General features: G+C 29.7%; 1 protein-coding gene across 1 annotated transcript; it reads left to right on the forward strand.

Annotated features, from left to right (window-relative positions):
- Nucleotides 1-5873: 5873 nt before the first annotated feature.
- LOC110638647 (sister chromatid cohesion protein PDS5 homolog C-like) lies at nucleotides 5874-15362 on the forward strand. Its single transcript, XM_021789257.2, has 14 exons — nucleotides 5874-6265; nucleotides 8522-8725; nucleotides 8848-9029; nucleotides 9767-9893; nucleotides 9993-10190; nucleotides 10842-10889; nucleotides 10992-11924; nucleotides 12085-12195; nucleotides 12679-12752; nucleotides 13500-13551; nucleotides 13801-13887; nucleotides 13965-14008; nucleotides 14303-14380; nucleotides 14455-15362. Exons 1-14 carry the CDS (start codon nucleotides 6164-6166, stop codon nucleotides 15011-15013), a joined length of 2799 nt encoding a protein of 932 aa, XP_021644949.2. The 5' UTR covers nucleotides 5874-6163; the 3' UTR covers nucleotides 15014-15362.
- Nucleotides 15363-23968: the final 8606 nt, after the last annotated feature.

A 23968-nucleotide genomic window follows, 5' to 3' on the forward strand; every position in this document is an offset into this window, starting at 1 on the left:
AAATTTATAATTTTTTATATTAATGCAAAATTAAAATTAAACAGAATTAAATGACAAAAAAATTATAAATATAATCGATTTTAATTAATTTGAAATTCAGGCTTATTGTTATTGAACTCGATGAATAAAGTTTTACCCTAATAAAATATTCACTTAATTTATTTTAATAAATTATAATTTAATTTCTAAAATTTAGTTAAAAAAACTAAATATCTCCCTCAATTTTAATTATAATAATCATCTACTCCTTCCATTAAAAAGTTAATGAATTTTCTATTAATTTAAAGTGAGAAAATAATAAAAATGTAAGATAAGTTTTAAATTCATTAAAAATTGTAAATTATTTTATTATGTCTAACAAATTTTATTTAATCAATAAAATAATTATTTAATTTAAATTAGAAACTAATCTCCCATTAACAAAAATGTATTCAATTTGGAGGAATAGACATAAACCCTATTTTTTCATTGTATTTCTAACAAAATATTAAAATATATTGAAAGTATTAAAAAAATATTTTACATAAAAATAAAAATTAAATTTCTCTTGAATTTTAGCATCTCATAATTTGTTTGAAATTGTAAATAGTGAGTGGGAATTAAATTTTCTTTTTATAATTAAGATATATTAATATATTTTATGATTTTAAAATATAATAAAAGAAATTATGCTACATCATACTAAACAATTAAAGTGATGATATAGATATAGTGAGATAATATGTTTGATAAAAAAAAATTTATAAGTATATTTATTATTAAAATAGTTAAAAAGAATACTAAATGAGATTTATGATGAAATTTTAAAAAATAGATAAGGATAATATAGTAAAATATTTAATCAAATTAAATTATAAGTATATAATTTATGAAAAGTTTGATATACCAGCTTATTTTTTTTTAACTTATAAACTTAATTTATAAGTCCAAAAATTATTATAAACGAATAAATCAACTTATATTCAGAGTTTATAAACTGATTTAATTAATTTATAAGTTAAAACAAACACTATCTAAATATATGATGCATTCAATTAAAAAATATATATATATTAAGCATTAATAAAGTTTAATTTAATTGAATTTAAAGAGTGTTTTAATTAAAATTTAACATTGGTTCAATAATTTCATTAGTTAATCCAAATCAATATTGAGGATGAAATGTTAAAATTTAATAATTGAAAATTCCAACTTTTAACAATAAAATAGTTGTTTAAAAAAACTATGAATTATAATTTAAATCATTAATCACTAACTTTTGATAAATTTACTTAAAAATTATATTTATCAAAACTTAACTCCCTATTTATAAATTAAAATTTAATAAGAAATTTTCTTTTTAATTCTCATCCGGAAACTCAATCCCTCTATTTAAAAATCTAAATTTTATAAGAATTCAATTCAATTAATTTTTTTTATTAGTTCTCATGTTTTAAAAATATAATCCCCATATTTAAAAACTCAAATTTTATAAAAATTCATTTCAATTAATTTTTTTTATTAATTTTCATATTTGTAAACATAATTTTTATATTTAGAAATTAAAATTTTATAATAATTTAATTTAATTGACTTCCTTTTTATCAATTTACTAATTGAATAGATTGAGCAGATTTCTCTTTACAACTCTAAAAGGCTTTAAAATTTTTCTTTTTTTAATAATAAAAAAATATAAAAATCTTTATTTATAATATCTACAAATACACATAAATTTATAAACCAACTAAAATAATCTTAATTTTTTCATAATATTTACAATATAATTAAAAATTTTAATGTCACCAAAATTTTAATAATAGAAAATTTTTTTTCTACTATAATTCTAATTAAATATTAAAATTTCTTATTTCAATTGCACAAGTAATTATAAACTTATAATTTTAAAATATATAATTTTAATTCTTCATATATTATTTATGATATTTTCTTAATTTAAAAAAAATTGCAATTAAGCTAATATTTAAAAAACTTAGCCAACAATATTGATGCAGCTTTTTTAATTTTTTATATTTTTATTTGTCATTTTTAAATTTTTTTTAGGTCAATGTGTCAACTAAATTGAAAGGAAAATATCGAATTAATTAATTCAATATATTTATTTTAAGTAGATAAAAAAAGAAATTAAAATTATGGTATTTTTTAAAAATTGCATAAAATCTTATACCAGTCATATCAATAATAATATAAAAAAATAAATATTATAATACAATTTAAAAATTTTGGTACATGTTTTTTTTTCTCAAATTTCTATTTTTTTTTTATCTCTTTTAATTTTTCAAGGTTAACATATCAGTTGATGTGAAAGAAAAATGTTAAACTAATTACTTCAAAATATTAACAGTAATATTTATTATTATATTGAAATTTCAAAACATTGTTAAAGAAGAAAAATATTTACATAATTACTATAATAAAATATTTGACATTAAATAAATTAATTAGGTATTTTACCCACGCTTTGCACATTTATTTTTTTCATTTTATTTTTAAAGTATAATTTAATATTTATAATTTTTTTCACATTTTCAAAATTATACTATAAATTTTTTTAGTGATAGAATTTTTAATTATACACACTAAATATAATTTAAATTTATCTAAAAATTTATAATAGTTATATGTCTCATTTTTTTTTTAATTTTTAATGAAATGCTATTGGTTTCATTATAAATATAGTGGCACAATCAATGTAAAATATTATAATTTTTAACATTTATTTAAAAAATTTTACAAATAAAAAAAGTAAAATAAAGATATAAAAAGAGAAAAAAAAAAAAGAATGATTGGAAATGACAAGGAAAAAAAATTAAAACTAACATGTACATGCTTTAAAATATGTATTCATCTTTGTACTTCTTTATTTGCACCCTTAATTTTGACATTGCTAAAAAATTAAATTACTTACTGAAATTAAAGGCACAAGCTCTTTGGTATCTCTCTCTTTGATTTGTTTTAAGAGAAGTCTTTTGAACTTTTGATGTTTTATTTGATGTCATTATATCAATTTTTTTTTTCACATTACATTTTAGATCCTAAGATGAGTATATGAATTGAATTTGTTGAAATAGGTGTAATATGAATATTTTATGTTTAAATTTTCCTATTTATTTAAAATTATTTAAAATATGTAATTTATTAGTAAAATAATAAAATATTTATTATTATTTGATAAAAGTGTTATTTGATGAAGTTGTGATTGTTGTATATAATAGATATGTCTATTTATATTAGACACATCTGTTATGACATCTCTCTTAACAGTTATAGTAGTTTGTGTATAATAGACATGTTTGTTTATTAACAGACGTATCTACTTGTTAACAAACACATATATTAATAATTTAATTATAAAATTAAAATAAAATAATTATTTTATTTTACACGTATATGTACCAAGTGTCATAAAAAAATAATATATATTTATTTAAATATGTAAAATTCCATATATTTTACTTTTTTAACTTATTTCCTTTTTTATATTTTACAATGTGATAATTTTTTTTTGTCTAACATATTAGTTATTTATAACAATAATATCTATCAAATGAGACATTTTTCTTGTTGGATGCATATGCTAAAGATAAATAAATTAGTCAGTCATGGCTTTGTATTTAAAGTATATAACTTTCACAAAAATTACCTACTCATTTAATTAGATTTTAACTTTATTATTACGAAACAAATTTATTGCTAGTGAATATAATGACAATATACCTCCAATATATAACAAAGTCAAAAATCTACGGATAACAATTTATGAAAAATTACCCTTAAAAACTTTTATAAATTATATTTAGAGAGAAAATAAGAGAAGAATAAGGAATAAAAGAAGTGTGGATTAATTAAACAACTCATTCATATTTATAGACAATAAAAAGTCGTGACACTTTTATAAATAGACACTATTAGTAGTATACCCTAGAACATATCATTTAGTATGTATCTTGTACATATTTTATTAATAAAATTTATTTTTACTTTTCCGTTTACATAATATATTTATGTGTAATAGAAAATGTTCATTGATATTTTGTTATAAATTCTATTATTAAGTTGTTAAAAATATGAGTGACAGTATTTATAACACAAAGTATCATAAATTAGTTCACAATCGATGATACTTCACAATAAGGACATGACTTATCTAGAAAGATTGTAATCATATTTGTTCCCAAGTTATTTATATGAGATGTAAATAAGATATAATGGTGAGTCTCATGCCATATAACAAACATGATAAGCACTTATGCATAATAAGTAGACCGAACCAGTGACATTTTATGACAAGCACATAGAGTTTACTATTGTCAATGCATTATCATAAATCATATCAGTGCATATAATTTTTAGACCTGAGATAGCACAGTTATCTTGTATATAGGTGATTCGAGTTTGATACTGCTTTCATACTTGTACTGTGTATGGGTATATGGACATATGTTGGCTCCTACTAGTTATATATGGAGGTAAGTGTTGATCAAAATGAATTTGTTACCCTAAGTAAATAGGGATAAAATCCTATATTCATTTAATTGTTCTTGATGTTTCAAGTTCATGTTCAGGACAGACAGATTTAATCAGAAAATAGTTTATGATAAGAAAATTTTTTAATCAAGAATTGGAATTAAAAGAGAACATAATATTCATAACAAATGAAGTTTGATATAAACCATGACTCCAGCTCGAATTGGGATTTTGTAATAAAGAGATTCTAGTACATGGTAACATATGATTAAAGGTTCATTTAAGGTATTCCTCATTACTGATTGGATGGCCATGGCATGCTATGCTGGGTATTAACCATGGTCTATGAGGTGTCTAAAATAATTTAGATAAATTATATATGGTAAGAAAAGTTCTGATGATATTAAGAGTTGATATCATATCTTATTACCAATTAGTGGTGAGTCTAGTGAGTCACACACATACATAAGTAATCATCACATTAAATGTGATTTAATTAATTAATTAAAGAGTTTAATTGATTAATTAAATATATTTGGTTTGTAATTAGATTGCAAATTCCCTAGCATGACTTGAAACCAAATATAGGTTATTGGATGTATAGTGTAAGTTAAATTTATATTTAAAATATTTAAATATGAATTTAATTATGAGAAATTAATTAATAGAGATTAAGTAATTAATTTATATTTGATATAAATTGATTATAAGAGGAGAAATAGTTCTTTTGGGTTGAGAATTAAAAATTATAACACAAAGGTAATTTAGTTATTTCACATGGTGACATGTGATATCATAAAATGATGATACATGGCACCATATAAACTTGTTATTTATCTTCCAATCATGTGAGATGACCAAAGTCAATATTAAATATAATTTTGATATTTAGCTTAATATGATTAGGTCAATTAAAATTAAGATACAATAAAAAAATAACATGTGACAAGAGTTTTAGTATGTTTTTAATCACTAAATCAACCTAAGCGAGATGATTTTAACTTTATTATTATGAAACAAACTTATTGCTAGCTGAATATAATGACACATCAACTAAGTGGTAATTTTAGAATGGTATTTTAAATCACATGGTAAGCTATTGTAAGCCAATCTTAGAGTCTGAACACACACACGTGTATATATTTATTTAAATAAAAATTTATCTTATTTATATTTTTATTTAAATTTTCTGAAAAAGTAAACAAAGATAAGTTATTTCTTGAAAAGGACACTTCCTATGAATTTAACCAAACAAGGTGTTATATTAACTGTACCCATTTACTTCACCCACTCCAATAAAAAGCTTGAAAAATAAAATTACCGGAATAGAAAATCAATCAATCAATTTCCGTACATAAAATAAAATAAAATTATATAATTGCTTGCGCTTTTTGTTTCCCTTCAAAATTTTACGAACTCACTTCGTACCATTCTCCACACTTCTTCTCTCTCTCTCTCTCTCTCGCTCCCTCTCAAATTAAAGGAAAAAAAAAAAAAAACCCTAGACACTCCATATCTCCCTCTTAAATCCCCAAATCTCGCTATCCAAATCTCTTGTTCTTACCTCTCTTGATTCGTCCCTTTCAGATGGGTTTCTAGGGTTTCAATGGTGTAAGATTCAAGCCAGAGTCTCAGATTTCCGAGGATCTGTATATATAAGTTCTTATCTTTTTATATTTACACACAAAACACATCAACAATGACATCGTTGGATAAAGAGCTCGAGCAACAGCTTATGGAAGCTGGAACTAAGCTTGTTAACCCTCCTTCTTCGGTTGATGAACTTCTTCCTCTTCTCGACGTAAGCCCTAATTTTTCCCCTTGTTTTTGTGATTAACCGGGTTAGTCTGTACATTTATTTTGCTTGTTGGACTTAGATACTGGGTTATTATTTATTGTTATTTACTGCTTTTGCGTCTGGATGCTTGAAGATTTCTTTCTTAAATGGGTTTTGTGATTTGAGTTTTATTTTGTTCTTTGTTTTTTTTTTTTCGTTTTTTCCCCTATTTTTCGTTGATATTCGTGTATTTGTACTATCGGGTTTAACGATGCTATATTACACGTATAGAATCTACTACAAGTGTCGTATAAAAAGTGCTGTTACAAATGTATTGTGAATTGTTGGGAGTTATGGGGTATGGAGCTGAATAATTCACTCGTAGTTTACTGCTCACAGATTAACGTTTTTAACTTTTTGATGGGAACTTAGAAATGAAAAATAGAAAACTTATGAAACTATTTATTTGTTTATTGTGTTTTTAATGGGAAATGATTGAAAGTAAAAGCCAGTTCGTCTTATATTTTTCACATATAATATAGCTAGCAAATGTATTATATAGCTGAAGATTATAGAATAAAAGTAATATGCTCCTCGCTCATAGAAAAGTGGGTACTCCTCGAAAAGTGGATACTCCTCTTAATATGAGTGGGTCCCACAATTATGTCAGAGATGAAGCATGTGCATCAGGGGCGTCTAATAATCTCTTGTATATAGCATGCATATCTACATGTTCGTGTGCATAATAATCTCTTGTATATAGCATGCATATCTGCATGTTTTTGTGCATTTTAGAGTGCGCAGTTTTTTTTTTTTTTTTTTCCATACTCAAAGGAACATAAATCGGATTCGGTATTAATGGTATAGTTCCTTAATGGGAAACATGGGATCGTTCAAAACCTGAGTGTTGGTTAATCTCTAGAACTTAATTTAATATTATGTACGGTAGTTGAAACTGCAAATGGAGAAAGAGAAGAAAACCTTTTAAGATTGTTCGTACCTTTATATTGTTCCAGGTGGATATTTTGGAGAGAGAATCGTTGGCGTATTAAGCCGGTTTTCTATTAATTTGTCCCTTTCCAAAAAGGGAGATTATATCAATTGTCTCCATTTCTAGCCCTTTTAATCTTAAAATTAATTTCAGTCATTTATTTATCATTCGATAAGCCTGTGCCTTTTTTCCCTTCCATATAGAATTGGATTAGCCTTTTTGTTTTTCCTCCTTTATCTGTTCTATTTGTTAATATGGACAAGGTCCTCGTATGACGTCATAACTTCAATTTTGTATCCTCTGTGGCAAAATTTGCTTTGCCTATCTATTAGTTGTTTACGTGAGTGTATTTTCTATATATGCAATGAACATTACTACCTGCATCTGTGTGAGTTTAATGAAGTTAAAAAACTAATCCTTGGATTTATTTCTTTTTTTATCAGTTGCTTTTCATGCCATTATTTTTCGCAGAAGCTTTATGCGCAAGATATGGTAGATGCCCTTTTGATTTTGTTCTGCAAGAACATATTCTCTCTTTCCCTTACCTTATCTGTTATGAAGATGATGGAAAATAGAGAACATTCATTTGTTATGGACATGCGAATGGATATTTTGATGATTTTCTAGATAACAGAAAGTAAAAACTTTATTTTATTGCAGAATTTGGTATTATTTAGAAAATAATGCTGCTTCATTTGCATGCACCTGAAGGCTTGAAAAATCATTGTGAACAGACACCAGAGGAAAAGACTCAATCATAAAAAAAAAGGCCAAGTGATTTGCTGATGTTGATCTTTTACTTTTTATGGTGAAATGCTGTCATGTAGTTGTTCTTAATTGCATCAAAACCACTGTTTTTGTCCACTGCAAATAACTCTTTTAGTTTTTTTTTTTTTTTTTTTTTTTTTTAAAGTTGGTCATGCAATGCATTTTTGTTTTGCTAAAGTTGGTTATGCAGCGTTGGCTGTTATGTGTAATTAATTTCTTTTGCGTCTTCTTACTTTTTTCTTGGATTTGGTTAATATTGCCAAATTAATCTCAGTACTTGGTGCCGCACCAACACTAGAGTTGTAAAGATGGGATAATGAACTTATGTGTATGGGCTTTCTGAGTCTTTCAGTTGAGATTTTGGTTTGATAAGTTTCCCATTCATTATGGCCTTATGGTTAAAGCTAGTTTCTATGTTTGTTAGAATTTATTGTGCATGATAATAATGTGTAATGTATTTGTTTCAAGTGGTGGCTGCATTTGCTTAATCCTCTGCTTTCTTTCCTGCTGGGTAATTGTAGCAAGTCGAGAATTGTTTATCAAAAGTGGAGCAGTCCCCTACAAAATCAATGCAAGGTGCACTTGCCCCATCTTTGAAAGCACTGGTTGCAGAGCAACTCTTTAGGCATCCAGATGTTGATGTGAAAGTAGCAGTTGCATCTTGCATTAGTGAAATAACCAGAATAACAGCCCCAGATGCTCCTTATGATGATGATCAGATGAAGGTATCTAGGAGTTTGTGGTTTTGACATCTTTGAACTTTTATGGATTTAAGGTCTATATGCTCTCGTAGTTGTTTTTAACCATCTGATTCTGTTTTTCAATCGTTCATTTCATGGGTATGCAGGATGTTTTTCAGCTGATCGTGTCATCATTTGAAAATCTAGCTGACAAGTCTAGTCGGTCATATGATAAAACGACTTCAATTCTCGAAACTGTTGCAAAAATTAGGTCATGTGTGGTGATGTTGGATCTTGAATGTGATGCTCTGATAATTGAGATGTTCCAGCATTTCCTTAGTGCTATACGGTATGAGCTAAATATCTTTATTGAAATAATCACTTCCCTTGGTGATATAAAGTCATTTACTTTTGCTGTCACGGTGGTTTTTATCTTTGTGGACTATGAATTTTATCCTCAAGAGGACTATGATTTTCATTAGGGTTTTTCATCAATTTCTTCTTTCCTTTTCTTCTTGTCAACGTAGGCTGATTCTTAATGTTTGGTGAGAATTCTTCATGTTTTTGGATGTACATTGAAATGTTTATTTTCCATTATCTATAATGAATATTAGTGAGGTGGAGGGTCTGGACTCTGGAGTTCATTCTATGAAGTATGACTCAAATTGCTAAATGCATATTAGTTATTGTGTCATGCTATATTACTTGTGGGAAAAGTTTTGGCTCAACACGGTGCCATGACTATAGTATCAGGGAAGTAGACGTCCTGGAGGTATGCTGGACTCACTTGGGACAACGATAATATTACCTTTTTGAAGGAAAAAAGAATCTACTTAATTAAAGTTGATTCCCTTCTTCTCATACAGCATAGTTTCATAAGCACATTTCTGCTATCTTGTCCTTCAGTACTAGTTTTGAATGACAGTTCATTGCATTGTGTATAATAAAGTTGATTCCCTTCTTTACGGCATAGTTTCATAAGCACATTTCTGCTATGTTGATGTTCGTTACTAGGTCTGAATGACAGTTCATTACATTTTGTGTAATATAAAGATATCCCCTAAGCACTAATTTTTTCCCCCCCAGGGATTATCACCCAGAGAATATTTTTTCATCCATGGAGACCATAATGACTCTTGTCTTAGAAGAAAGTGAAGATATCTCTCTGGATCTACTTTCTCCTCTTTTAGCTAGTGTGAAAAGGGGCAACGAGGTCAATATTATTTCTATGATTATTTACCCTTTTTTATTATTTTCTTAAAATTCCTTTTTAGTTTTAATGAATTTGCTAATTGCTTTCACTGTTTTTCAGGAAGTTCTACCTGTTGCACGTAAGTTGGGAGAGAAAGTACTTGAAAATTGTGCTGTCAAGGTTAAGCCCTACTTGCAACATGCTGTGAAATCTTTGGGTATTTCTTTAGATGATTACAGTGAAATAGTTGCCTCTATATGCCAAGAGACATCTGGTACTGTTGAGCAAAATGATGCCCATACTGCTGATGAAAATAAAGTAAGCATCCTTCTGAATATAACATTTTATTGTACTGGGTTGTGAACTTGTGATGGTTTTAGTTAATGGAAAATAAATTATAGATTACTTGAATGTCAAGCTGTGTAATTCGTTTTCTTTAGAAGAGTTGATTGATGAAGGCTCTTGAACATTTTTTCCTCGCTACATTCTTTCTGATTTGTTCTTTTATCAATTTAGTGATGGTAGTTTTTTACTTGACAAAACTGATTATTGGGCCAAGAACTCTTAGTGGATAATAAAGTTTGCTATTTTAAAATAACTTTCTATAGGGATATATACATTTGAAGAGACGTCCAATCTGTTTGTGTCTTATGCATTGCTTTATATTCCTAGCTTGTAGTCTGGTGGCATGGTATCCAGTTTCTCAAGCATGTAACTATTAGCAAAGGTTTGGTCACACTACTTTTGTGAGAATTAGATGATGAATTTTTCTTAAGTATCATTGTATTTGGTTTTTTTAGCAGTTTGTGCAAGCTATCTAATACAGTTTATTATGCATTGCATGTTACTGAAACTGTTGGCTGGAGTATACATGATTTATGTAGGCTTTTATTTACTGGTATAACTGTGAATCATGTGGTTCAAATCCAATTGTTGTTCTGGCAACTCAGCTTTGTTAACTTTCTGCAGGTTGAAGAAAGCAAACCGGCTGGAGAATCATTGGATGAGGCTGCGCAGGCATGACGCTGTTTTAATTATCATTTTTATTTTGCATTTATTATTTTAAATATCAGTTGTTATTTATTTTATATTTATTTTCTAATTTATATATACATCCAGGCTGATAAAGAGATAACAGCTGAAGCTTGTTCTCCTAAACAAGCTGATCCTATAAATGACCAATCTCCTAAATCAGTTGTGAGCAATGGTGTTGCACAGACGGGTGAAGATGACTCCTTGGCAGATTCAGGTTCCTTAAAGAAGCAGGATGATGATAAAGATGCTGATCAGTTGAAAAGCATTGACATGTCGAGAAATGTTGGAATTGATATTTTGGATACTGAGAAGGCAGTTAATGAGGAAAGCAAGCCCGAACAGGAAACCAAAAACAAAGGTGGGAAACCTAATTCATCAGTAAAGTTGGCAGAACCATCTGAGAGTTCTCATATTGGTGCTGAAAAGGATGCTGAAAAACTACTGGATGGTAGAACTCACAGCAAGGATGTTCCTGGTTCTCCTCGTGAGCAAGCGTCTGTTGAGGCAGCTGTGTCTTCTGAAAATAAAAAAGAGGCTGGAAGTAGTCAGCCTTCCTCTCCTAAGGCACTAGAGGGTGAGTCTATGACTGTTGCTTCTCCATCTGGAAGTGAAAACCTTCTTGATGAAAGTCTTTCCAAGAAGGCTGGGCGATCAAAGAAGAAAGAGAGTTTGACCAAAGATTCTGAACTATCCGCTGATGATGTTTCCAGAAAGGCAACTGAAGGAACCAGTGACTCGGAAGCAAAACCAAATAAGCGATCTGCAAGAAAGGCACCTGCTAGGGTTTCCAATGAGGAAAAGGCACCAATGGTGACAGATGCTTCCAAGAAGGAAAGCAGCACTACAAGTGAATCAGAAGCAAAACCACTGAAGCTGTCATTAAAGAAGGTGGATGCAAGCAGTAACAATGATGATGAATCCTCTTTAAATCAAACTGGGGATAAGAAACATCGCAGCCGTGGAAAATCTATTTCAGAAAAAAATGTGACCAAAAGTTCAGCTAAAGATGATGACAAGGTCCCCCATCCCCCCTTTATCTCTCTCCTCTTCCTCCTTTTCTTTTGTTGGCCTTCAATTATGACTTGCTTGTTAAATGCAGTTGCATCTAAATTTTGTTTCTGAATCCATCAATTAAGAAGTCAATTGTAGTTATTGTTGCTATTCTGATGTTATGTAGGAAAAGGTCTCTTCACCAAAGTCAGCTGCAAAATTAGCAAAAGATGAGCATAAATTGGAGGAGACTCCCAAGGTTGACAGCAAGAGGAAGCGTTCCTCAGGCAATGAAAAGGTATGCATTTATAAAACCTAAAGTCATGCATATCCTGTGAATTTTTTGGTTTGTTAGATTTCTGTTGATCACTTGTTAGTGAGGAGTGTATATATTGTACCATTGGAGAGGCGGCAGTGCTGATGCCATGGCTTGGTAGTCTTCAATGAAAAACATTAGTACTGGTTAAATTTCCGCACTTCTTGGTGATCCTCGTAACCCCTCCGGCGGATAAAGAAAAGAGAATATTTAACAACCTGTCATTACTGTTTAATCTGATGCAAGACATTGTCTAAGAAAATTGTTTAATTCTGTTTCCTCTGGTACTCGTAGACACTGGACACAGGTTTTGATGTTGGCAAACGTTTTATTTTGTTTAGTTTCTTTCTACTTTCTGTTTATAAGATATTCTTAATTAATGTTTAAAATGATACTTCATTGGCTTGGCCTAAAGGCTCTTGGATTTTCCAAGTAAATTTCTCATTTAAGCAATTGCTGTGTCAGGCTTCTGGCACTAGAGAATATGATGCTAGTCTGGTTGATTTGAGGGTTAAAGTTTGGTGGCCAAAAGATCGCACGTAAGTTCTGACTTTTTTTTTTTGTTTAGCAATTTGGTTCCATTAGTCGTTAGAGCTGATATTGATATTAATGTTGAGCCTTGTTTGTGAACGCGTGTTCACATGAAATGAGTGTGCAAGTATGACATTTTTGTTTGAGTTTGGTCAAATTTAATCTCTTCCAACTTTATTTTGTTTTCAATTTGTCCTGGAGCAGCCAATGTGTTGGTTTTATGTCCATATTAACTCTATCTGAATCATTGTTTTCCTTGTCCTGGCATGGTTTCTTTGATGTTTCATCTTAAGACATGAGGTTTTAGTGGTGAATAATGATTTCTTACTGTATGTCCTTAACAAAATTTTTAAACAAAGTTTTTCTTATGTAGTATACCATTGACATAATGCAGCTGAAGTCATTGCAAATAAGGTTTGTTTCTTGTGCCAAATGAATTTTCCAGTCAGGGCTGTCTCTCAAGGGAGCATGCCCTTAAGTTTTTCAATATGGTTAGGTTATCATGTTACACCAACACGCGTGCGCGCACACACACACACAAAAGAAAACAAAAAAAAAAGAGGTTAGTAAATTATGCAGCAAAGACTTATCATGAGTGTGCCTCATCCTTTACAGGATTGAGCAAAGCTCAATGGTCGCTCTGCACCATCTGATTGTTGTTTTTGTATTGTTTGGTCATGGTCCTTTCTAACTATTATTTCCATCCTCATGAAACCAGGTGCAGTATTCCTTATGCTTATTTTATGTTTTTGCAGATTTTATGAGGGGGTGATACGATCTTATGATCCTGTTAAAAAGAAGCATGAGGTGAAGACATCAATATCAGATGCCTGATCTCCTTTTTGTTCTTAAAGGGATTTTATTTTGTTCCTGCTTTATTTGGGGTTTTATATTCTTTCTGAAAGGATTATTTCTGTTTCATGTGTACTTGTTTATGTATATATGAAAAACACCATTTTCATTTGTATATGCATGCATGATACACACCCCCATAATGGAGTCAATCATATACACACACACACATATATGCACAACTGACTATATTCATTTGTGTAGGTTGCCTATGATGATGGGGATACAGAAATATTAAATCTTAAGAGGGAAAAGTGGGAAATTATTGAAGATGAGTCTGCACCAGATGAGGTGAACTGTTTACCTACCTGACTAGCACACACACTACTGAATTTTTGAGATTTTGGCTGACAGATTTTTTTTGACAGGGAGAATCAACTGATCGCCAAAGTCCAGATGTTCCATCTGAAGTGTATGTGCTTATTGTTTGTATTAGCTTTTCAGTTGATAACACATTGTCTTTTGAATTTGGGATTTTGTTGGGATTTTGTTTTGCCCAACCATGTCATGACTTGGAGGAAATACCAAATTCTAGTTGGCCCTTCTTTTAGTGTTATATATATATATATATATATATATATATATATATATATATATATATATATATATATATTAATCAATATCTGCAAGGCCAAGTCATGCACTTGTTGCTTTGGTTTGATCTTGGAGTACAGTTGTCATTTACTTGACTGATGATTCTAACCAGGCCACCGAAGAAGAAGGTGAAAACAAATACTGATCAGTCTTCTAAGCAAGGAAAGGTGGATGATGCTTCTCCATTGAGGTCAGTATTTTTTTCGGTTCTGAACTTGTGTTGTTGTCTTTGAACTTGGATTTCTGATAGCTGTGTATTGGTAGGGGTGCGGGAGGTTCCTCCAGCAAATCCAAGAGCGCAGCAACAAAATCTGGACGAAAATCAAAGGAAGTAGGTAAAACAGATGGCAAATCAACAGATGATTCAAAAACTGCTAAAAAAGCAGAGGATGATAAGGTTGGCAAAACTAAGGATATTACCAATAAAAGTGGAAGTAAATCTGCTGATGTTACTTCAAAATCAGCCAGCGAATCAAAAAATGATGACATCACGACAAGCAAGACTGGCAAGTCCAAAGAGGATGGGATGAGGACACCCAACACTTCCAAGTCCAAGCAAGAAACCATGAAGTCCAGCAAGTCCAAGCAAGATACTCCAAAAATTAGCTCTAATGCCAAGGGTAAATCCCCAAAGAGTGGTGGCAAATCTAGTGTTAATGGTACTGGAAAGTTGAAATCTGGTTCATCAAAGGTGAAAGAAATCGAGGAAAAGGAGAACTCAGATTCAGGAAAAGCACAAGAAAGCGCGAAGGGGAAATCTCTAAGCTCATCCAAAGGACAAGGAAGTGAGGTGAAGAGTGGAAAAAAGCGGCGGAGAGTTTAAATTTACCAGTCTATCATAACTGCTACTTATTGCAGCAAAGCTGTGCCATGTCTGGGCATATCATTATGAACCCTAGTGCCTTTAGTTGCAGCTTTGATGTCTGAGCGCCACATTCACACAGTAAGGCATTGTTTGTGTATTTGGTGTCATCTTTGACATAATTCCTAGGTTGTGGCATGGGCTATGTCAAAAAGTTTTAGTCTAATTTATAGTGGTTGTAGGGTTAGTTTTCCTTCTACTATTGTTTCTAGATGGAATTTAATGTTGTTTGGGAGTGACAGTAGAATACATTGGGTTAGCTTTTTGTTAAATAGGTGCGTTTATAGATAATGTCACAGATTCACAATCATGCTGTGAGCAATGTCGTCTACTTGAATTCCCTGTTCTGGCCTTGGGAATTACAGTATCATTTCTGTTTATGCATTCTAAGTTTGTAGGTTGCATTATTGATCCAACGTCAAGATTTACCGGTGTAGAACTGTCGAGTTAAGTCATGGATTTTCCACATTGTGCACAATGAAACGCGATGATGAAATAAATAAAAGAGATGAAGTCCAAACAACAATCTTAATTCAATTCTACATGATAATAGTTACATAAAATTATTCTAGAAATCAAAATTCGAACAAAATTCAGATAAACGCGTACTGAAATCGAAGCGTAGACGGTTCTGATTTTTCCTTTAGAAGTTGTGTTTCCCTTGGAGAATGCCACAGGCGTTGCAGGTTTAGATTGATTGGCATCACTGATACAAGTAGCCTGAAAATTGAAATGGTGCTGTTATGGATTCGAAATGTAGGGTTAAATTGACGAGATTCAAATGTGAAACTTTAGACTCTTTTTGCCTACGTTTTAAAGATGAATGAAGATTAACTACGTTATTCACTGATCAGAAACGTGCTTAGGAAAAGTGCAAGAGAAGATAGTCAGGATATATATATATATATATATATAATATATGAAGTAATAAGAGAATTTTAAGATTTTTAAAATTATAAATTTATGTTTAAAAGAATCCAAAAATTATAAGAAATGGTTTTGAAAGATCTTTGATAATTTCTATTTTTAATTTATCAAATTAGTAGATTGAGAAAATTTTATCTTCAAAATCTCACCCTAATTTATTGTACCTGCTTTCCAAAAAGTGTAAATTGAAAAAAAAAAAAAAAAAGCTTTTGAATTAAAGCTTGAAACATTAGATATTTATGAAGAGAATAATAAGAATTGGTGTTTTTACCATTAATTTAAATCAATTTTTTTATATATATATTTAAAGATATTAAATAAAATATAAAATTAACTAAAGTATAACGGCTGTAGATTGATATTAAACAAGAGAAAAATGTCTTAAAGAATCCAACAAAGCAAAATCTGACAAATTAATAAGTTGTCTTGTTTTGTTGGGTTCGCATTAAACTTTCCACACATTTCTAAAAAACAAACCGCTAAATAATGAATTCCTTTCCTACAATTATTAATGCAATTGGACCCAAAAACCACAGATTTGTGTCTGCAGAAAGATAGAGATGATCATATCCATCACCTTCTTCTGCAAATGATTTACATCTAGTGCTGCATTTCTCAATTTTTTTTTTTTTTTATATATAAGCTTTCATTTACAATTATGGTTGAAAAATAAAAAACAATAGTTTAAAAATATTTAATTATTTTTAAATTATTAAAGCATTATATTTAATTTTTAACATACTTGTAGTTAGGAACTTTCTTTAATTATTCTTTTGCAGCCACTTTCATTTTGAAACTGCATCATGTTGTTTTGTTGTCCACTAGTTTAATTTTCTTTAGATTTTTTTTTTAATTTTTCATATAATAATTGTTCTGCTCTCTCTCTCTCCCCAACATCATACATTTTCATATTTTAGTAGTCACACTCATATGGAGCTTTAACTTTTGTGAATGTGGTTGGCCCCAATCCCACATGCAACTATTGCGCTTGCCTCCCACTTTGGTTGCCCATTAGTGGCCATGTTGCCTCTCTCTCTCTCTCTCTCTCTCTCTATATATATATATATTCTCATAAAAATTTACATTATTAATGAATTAATTATAGAGAAGATAAATTAGATTTAATTTCACCCAAAAGTTAACTTAAGAAAAAGAGATTTATTTAAATTTTATATGTACCACAAATATCTTATCTTAAATCAATATAAGACATTACACTTAGGTATGAATATTTGAAGCGTGAAATTTGCAAGCATATATATTTATGGGTAACTTAGCATTGAAGCAGGTAGGATCTAATACTATGTAAACTTCATCTCAAAAGTTAATTTAAAAAAGTAAATTTATTCAAATCTTATATATGATATAAACATCTTATTTCAAATAAGGTGGGGCAACATTAATGTTGATAAAGAATTTTAGTAAAGGGAGTTGTCGGATTGTGGATTCATAAATACTTTATTGCTCAAAGGTTATTGCAGAGTAAAATTCTATCTATCTGCAAAGAGGTGGCTGAGGATACCTTGGAAGATATGGTTTTGGAACCAAAATGTGACACCATTTTAGTATATAATAAGATCAATAGCTCAAAGTGTAAAACCATTTTTACAAATTTTCCTATAGACTATAAAATTTAATTTTTTTTCAACAAATCGGGGAAGAAAAAGTGTAACTTTTAGAACTATCAAACCCCCTCTAAGAGTGATTTAATTAAGAGAATTAATGATAATTAAGAGGGAAATTTATTATGTATACAAGCAAGTTTTACTTTATTAATTACCTTAAAAAAATTTTGCAACATAATGAAACTTTTAGAGATTATGAGGTATTGATGAACTTCTTCAATAGGATATTTTTATCTATGAGAATGAACACGCTCTTCAAACACTCATCTATAATTGATATAAAATTTTGATGGATCAGCTCACTAACATATGGGTGCCATAAACACATGCACTCATCCCTCGGCATTTGATTCAGTTTCATAGAACAGGCAACTTCAAATATTCACTGGGCTACAAGAGCTTTATCATATAATGGAAGAAGTGTAACGTTTAAACATTATGTAAGGAAAGCAGCCAACATGTAGAGTTTACATGACAAGGACCACATACCTACCTCGGCTATGGTTTGAATTGAATTTAAATTTATCTTAAAATTGATTTATTAAATTCGAGATTAAAATTAATTAATAATTTATTAATTAAATTAGATTATTTAAATGGTAAATCGAAATAATTTAATTTTTTAATTGTGATTGTTATAATTATTTATTTAAAGAATCTATTGTTACTATTGTTAAAGATTAGAAGCAAAAAGGACTAAGTGACACTTGGCACATGGGGGCTGCGATCCCCTAATTGTGGTGATTCGTAGTCAAACGTTCCAGCTGACATGGAGTGTCGGGATAGGTCACAAACCACTAACGCATCTTGTCTTTCCAACTGCAACATCAACACTTGTCAATGAGGACCACTGGCACTTAAAATAAGATTTTTTTTTTAATTGAAATTAAAAAAGCTAAACTTGATTCTGATTATCCCAAGTGACTCATATGTTTTTAATTATTAGACATGATTTATTTTATTTTCATTTATTTATTAACATTTTATTTTATTTTTTAACTAATTTTTTATATAAAATATAAAATTTTCTTTATTAAGAGATTAAAATATAATAATAATTATATTTGCTTGTAAAAATTTATGCGATCAATTTAAATATACCCTATTAACATGACCATTATTATTATCATCATTTGCATAAGAAATTTATTTTAAATTTATTTATGTAAAATTTAGCAATATGAAGTTTCATACTAAATTTATCTTATGTATCCATTTAATGAAAGCTATTTTCTTTTATAAAAAGAATAAATTGCCAAAGTGTTGAATTGATTTGGCAATCAATTTTAACTCAATAGTATTATTAGGATCGTCATTAAAATTGTGAAATTTTAAGTCTACGTACGTTAGAGTCAAATTAATAATTTAATAAAAATATTTGATTCATTCAACACTTAATTAGCATTGATAAGCTAACTTTTAAGTTTTTAATAATTGATTATATGTGATTGGTAAATATAATTTTTATATTAATTTTATTTTTAAAATTAAGATTTTAATTATTATTTTTAATATAATTAATTCTAAATGAAACTTGAATTTCAAACTTCACAGTTTTAAAGACATTTAATATGTTAAAAAGGATTAATAGAAAATACTACTTAATATATGAAGGTAAAAAGTTCCATAATCAATAATATTAATTTTTACAAATATTTGACAATATGTGGGTTTATTGTTCATTCTTAATAAAAAAAAACGAAAAGAATAATGTCATGGGTTTAATTCACATGAAAAATATATACTTAACTCAACTAAACCTTTACCCCAAAAATTTAAGGTCGGTTATATGGATTCGCTTTCTCCACTCTGAACGATTTTGGGTTAAATCTTCAGAAATGTGTAATACTTCTAAGTCATGTTGTACTACTCTCCTCCAAGTCAATTTAGGTCTATCCCTTTTTTTCTTTTTATCATTTAACCTAATGTGCTCTACTTGTCTAACTGGGGCCTCCGTATGTCTACGCTTCACATGACCAAACCACCTTAATCTCCCTTCTCTCAACTTATCTTCAATTGGCACCATTCCTACATTTTCTCTAATACTCTCATTACGGACTTTATCTAGTCTAATATGGCCACTCATCCACCTTAACATTCTCATCTCTGCAACTCTTATCTTAGATGCATACGAATCTTTCAGTGCCCAACACTCACTACCATATAACATAGCGGATCGTATGGCTGTATGGTAAAATTTTCCTTTCAATTTATTGGGAATCTTACGATCACATAAAACTCCCGTGACTCGTCTCCACTTCAACCATCTGGCTTTAATCCTATGACTAACATCCTCCTCACATCCCCCATCTACTTGAAGGACTGAGCCTAGATATTTAAAGTGATTACTTTGGGGCAGTATCACTCCATTCAAACTAACTCCTTCCCTATCACCAGTTTGGCCTTCATTGAACTTGCAATGCATGTATTTTTTCTTCGTTCTACTTAACTTAAAACCCTTTGACTCTAGAGTACTTCTCCAAAGTTCTAGCTTTCTAATGACTCCTTCTCGTGTCTCATCTATTAGAACAATATCATCCGCAAACATCATGCACCAAGGAATACTCTCTTATATATGTTTCGTCAGTTCATCTAAAACTAATATAAAAAGGTAAGGGCTTATGGCTGATCCTTGGTGTAATCCAATTGAGATCGGAAAATCTCTTGTGTCCCCTCCCACTGTGCGCACAATAGTAGTTGCTCCTTCATACATATCTTTCAATACTTGTATGTACCTAATAGATATCCTCTTTTGTTCTAACACATTCCATAAGACCTCTCTTGGAACACTATCATAAGCCTTCTCCAAATCAATAAAAACCATGTGTAGATCTTTCTTCACATCTCTATATTTCTCCATTAAGCTTCTAATGAGAAAGATCGCTTTCATAGTTGAACGGCATGAAACCAAATTGATTAAGAGAGATAGAACCAAATTGATTAAGAGAGATAGAAGTATCATGACGTAGTCGATGCTCCACAACTCTCTCCCACAACTTCATAGTATGGCTCATGAGTTTAATTCCCCTATAGTTTGAGCAACTCTGTATGTCTCCCTTATTTTTAAAAATAAGTACTAAAATATTCTTCCTCCATTCATCAGGCATTTTCTTTGAGTTTAGAATCTTATTAAATAATTTAGTTAACTATGCCACTCCGTTATCTCCCAAATACTTCAACACTTCAATTGGTATTTCATCGGGTCCACAGGCTTTACCCACTTTTATTCTCTTAAGTGCTTCCTTTACTTCTAAAGATCTAATCCTTCTAGTATAATTCACATTCTTTTATATTGTTCTATAATCTATATTCACGCTATTACCATTTTGACTATTATTAAAGAGATCATTAAAATAATTTCTCCATCTTTCTTTAATGTCCTCATCTTTCACCAACACTTTTCCTTCTTTATCCTTAATGCACCTAACTTGATTGAGATCTTGACATTTCTTTTCTCTCCTCCTTGCTAATCTATAAATATCTTTCTCTCCTTCTTTAGTTTCAAGTTTCTCATATAACTTTTCAAAGGCCTGTGCTCTTGCTTGACTAACTGCCTTTTTTGCCTCTTTCTTTGCTATCTTGTACTGTTCATATGCCTCATTATTATCACATTTAGGTAATTTCTTATACCATTCCCTTTTTCTCTTCACTGCCTTTTGTACTTCCTCATTCCACCACCATCTCTCTTTTGAGGGTGGTCCCTGTCTTTTAGACTCTCCAAGTATTTTTCTAGCTTCTTGTCTAATCTTTGATGCCATCTGTATCCACATATCATTGGCCTCCATATCCAGCTTCCATACTTCGGACTCGAGAAGCTCATTTTTTACCTTCACTTGCTTTACTCCTTTGAACTCCCACCACATTGTTCGAGACTATTTCTTCTGATCTTACTTGAATTGTTCCTAAACTTGACATTTAAGACCACCAACCGATATTGACTTGTTAAAGCCTCTCCTGGAATGACCTTGCAATCCTTGCATAGAGCTCTATTTGTCTTTCTAGTTAAGAGGAAGTCGATTTGGCTTCTATGTTGCCCACTTTCGAAAGTCACTAAATGTGACTCTCTTTTTATAAAGTAGGTATTTGCTAGTATTAGGTCGTATGCCATAGCAAAATCCAGGATGCTTTTTCCCTCCTCATTTCGATTGCCAAAACCAAAACCTCCATGAACATTCTCATAACCTTGTCTATCACTTCCTACATGCCCATTCAAATCTCCACCAATGAAAATATTCTTTTCATTCGGTATGCTTTGCATTAAATCATCCATATCTTCCCAAAACCTTTGTTTACTCTCACTGTTTAGTCATATTTGTGGGGTATAAGCACTAACTATATTTATTGTTTCTCCTTCTAGTACTAGTTTTACTAGTATAATTCTATCTCTTACTCTTTTCATAGCTATTACTGCGTCTTTCAATGTCCTGTCTATGATTATGCCCACTCCGTTCTTGTTTCTCTCCTTTCCCAGAAATCACGCTTGTACTCGAATTACCCACTTCCTTACTTTTTTCTCCTACCCATTTAGTCTCCTGAATGCAAGCAATATTCACCCTTCTCCTTTTCAAGGTATCCACAAGCTCCATTAATTTTCTTGTAAGTGATCCAACATTCCAAGTACCAACCCTGATCCTCCTCCTATCCTGCTCCTTCCTGATTGGTCTCCTTCTATGATATCTTCTATTGTTTTTTTATGTCTATCTTGTGTTCTGTTCCACTATTTATTCTACTATCTGTCCTATGGACTAACTTCTTTACCTACACCCGTCCATGATGTGGGAACCCTTGCTCACTTAACACCACACCCGGGCGCTGGCATGGCGCGTCGCTTTCGGTGAACGCCCTATACCCTTGCATATTTCTCACTACACTCGGGCTCTGATGTAGCGCATCGTTAGTAGAGGACGCCCCAACGTTTATATCATTTGAATCCATATCATAGGGTGTGACGAAATTTTTACGCTAGTTGTCACCTATCGCAATCCTCCTCCTTTATCCGGGCTTGGGACCGGCTAAGCGCAAACTACTTAGGCGGAGTTACATGAGAAATATATATATAATTAATTTAAAAATTATGAAAAATGAGTGCAACCATAAAAAGCTTAATTTTATATGAGAATAAACTTAATAATTAATTAATTAAATATTTACTTATAAATTTATATTTTTATTATATATAAATTAATTAATTTTATATAAATTTTAATATAAATATTTAATTTTATAATTTTTAAGTTCATTCTCATATGAGATAGAGCTGACGTTGTGTCTATGAAAAATTGGATGACTGTGTGGTTGGGTTTGCTTTGGAAAAATGAGTGGTCCAATCCATATCTCCTAATAAAGTTGAAACCTTTCAAATATTTAATTCAAAGGAATGAGAAGTTAAATGTGTCCTCAGGGCTTTTATTGGCGTGGTCTCTGCCCCCCATGAACCCATTTTCTTTCCATTTCTTTTTGGTTAATTAATAATTTAAATATATATTTTATGTTTTCACTCTTTTTTTTTATTTGAAGGATAAAATTTTATTTTTTTTTAACAAACAAATCCCTTATAATTTAGCATTATTATATTATTTATAATATATTATTAATTATTTTCTTCATTTATTTATTTATTTTTTAAAAAATTATTTAATTCATAATTATTCATCATTTTGAGAAGATTTATGAGTATTACTTTCATTTTTAAGTTTATTTTTATATTTACTAAACATAATAATTATTTATACAGTTTTATAAAATTTATTTTAATATCTTCTTCTTTTTTCTCTTAATTAAATGAAATAGAGAATAATTAAATTAAAATAAAAAATATTTTATTATAATTTAAATAATTTAATTATTTCATTATTTACTATATAATTATATAAAAATGAATGAAAAAAATACTCATTAAATTAATTTTTATTAATGAGGTTAAAGACAAAATAATGCTATTAATATACAAATTAATGTAATCATAATTTTTAAATAATTTTATTAATTAAATAAACTATATATTATATAATATAACAAAAAAAAATACAGAATATAAATGTGAAATAATTAGTATATAGACAAAAGAGTTTAGGGGTGCGGTCGGTCCCCGCCCGCTAGGCTGTATATTAATAAATACGAACACCTATAACAGGGTCAAAGGTGACCCTTCTCCATTAAAGAGAAAAGGCTCTGCACTTTGAAGCTGGAGGTCAAAAATATCCTTAAATATATAAATTAAAAATTAATTTAAAATTAAATTTAACATATTTTTTTTCATAATAACTTTAAAATAATAACTTAAAAAAATAATTAAATAATTTTTTTTTAAATACCATTTAAAAGAAAAAACTTTTTAACTTCAAAATGGTAATACTATTACAAT

This window comes from Hevea brasiliensis, chromosome 4, assembly GCF_030052815.1.
Source record: "Hevea brasiliensis isolate MT/VB/25A 57/8 chromosome 4, ASM3005281v1, whole genome shotgun sequence".
Classification (NCBI taxonomy): domain Eukaryota; kingdom Viridiplantae; phylum Streptophyta; class Magnoliopsida; order Malpighiales; family Euphorbiaceae; genus Hevea; species Hevea brasiliensis.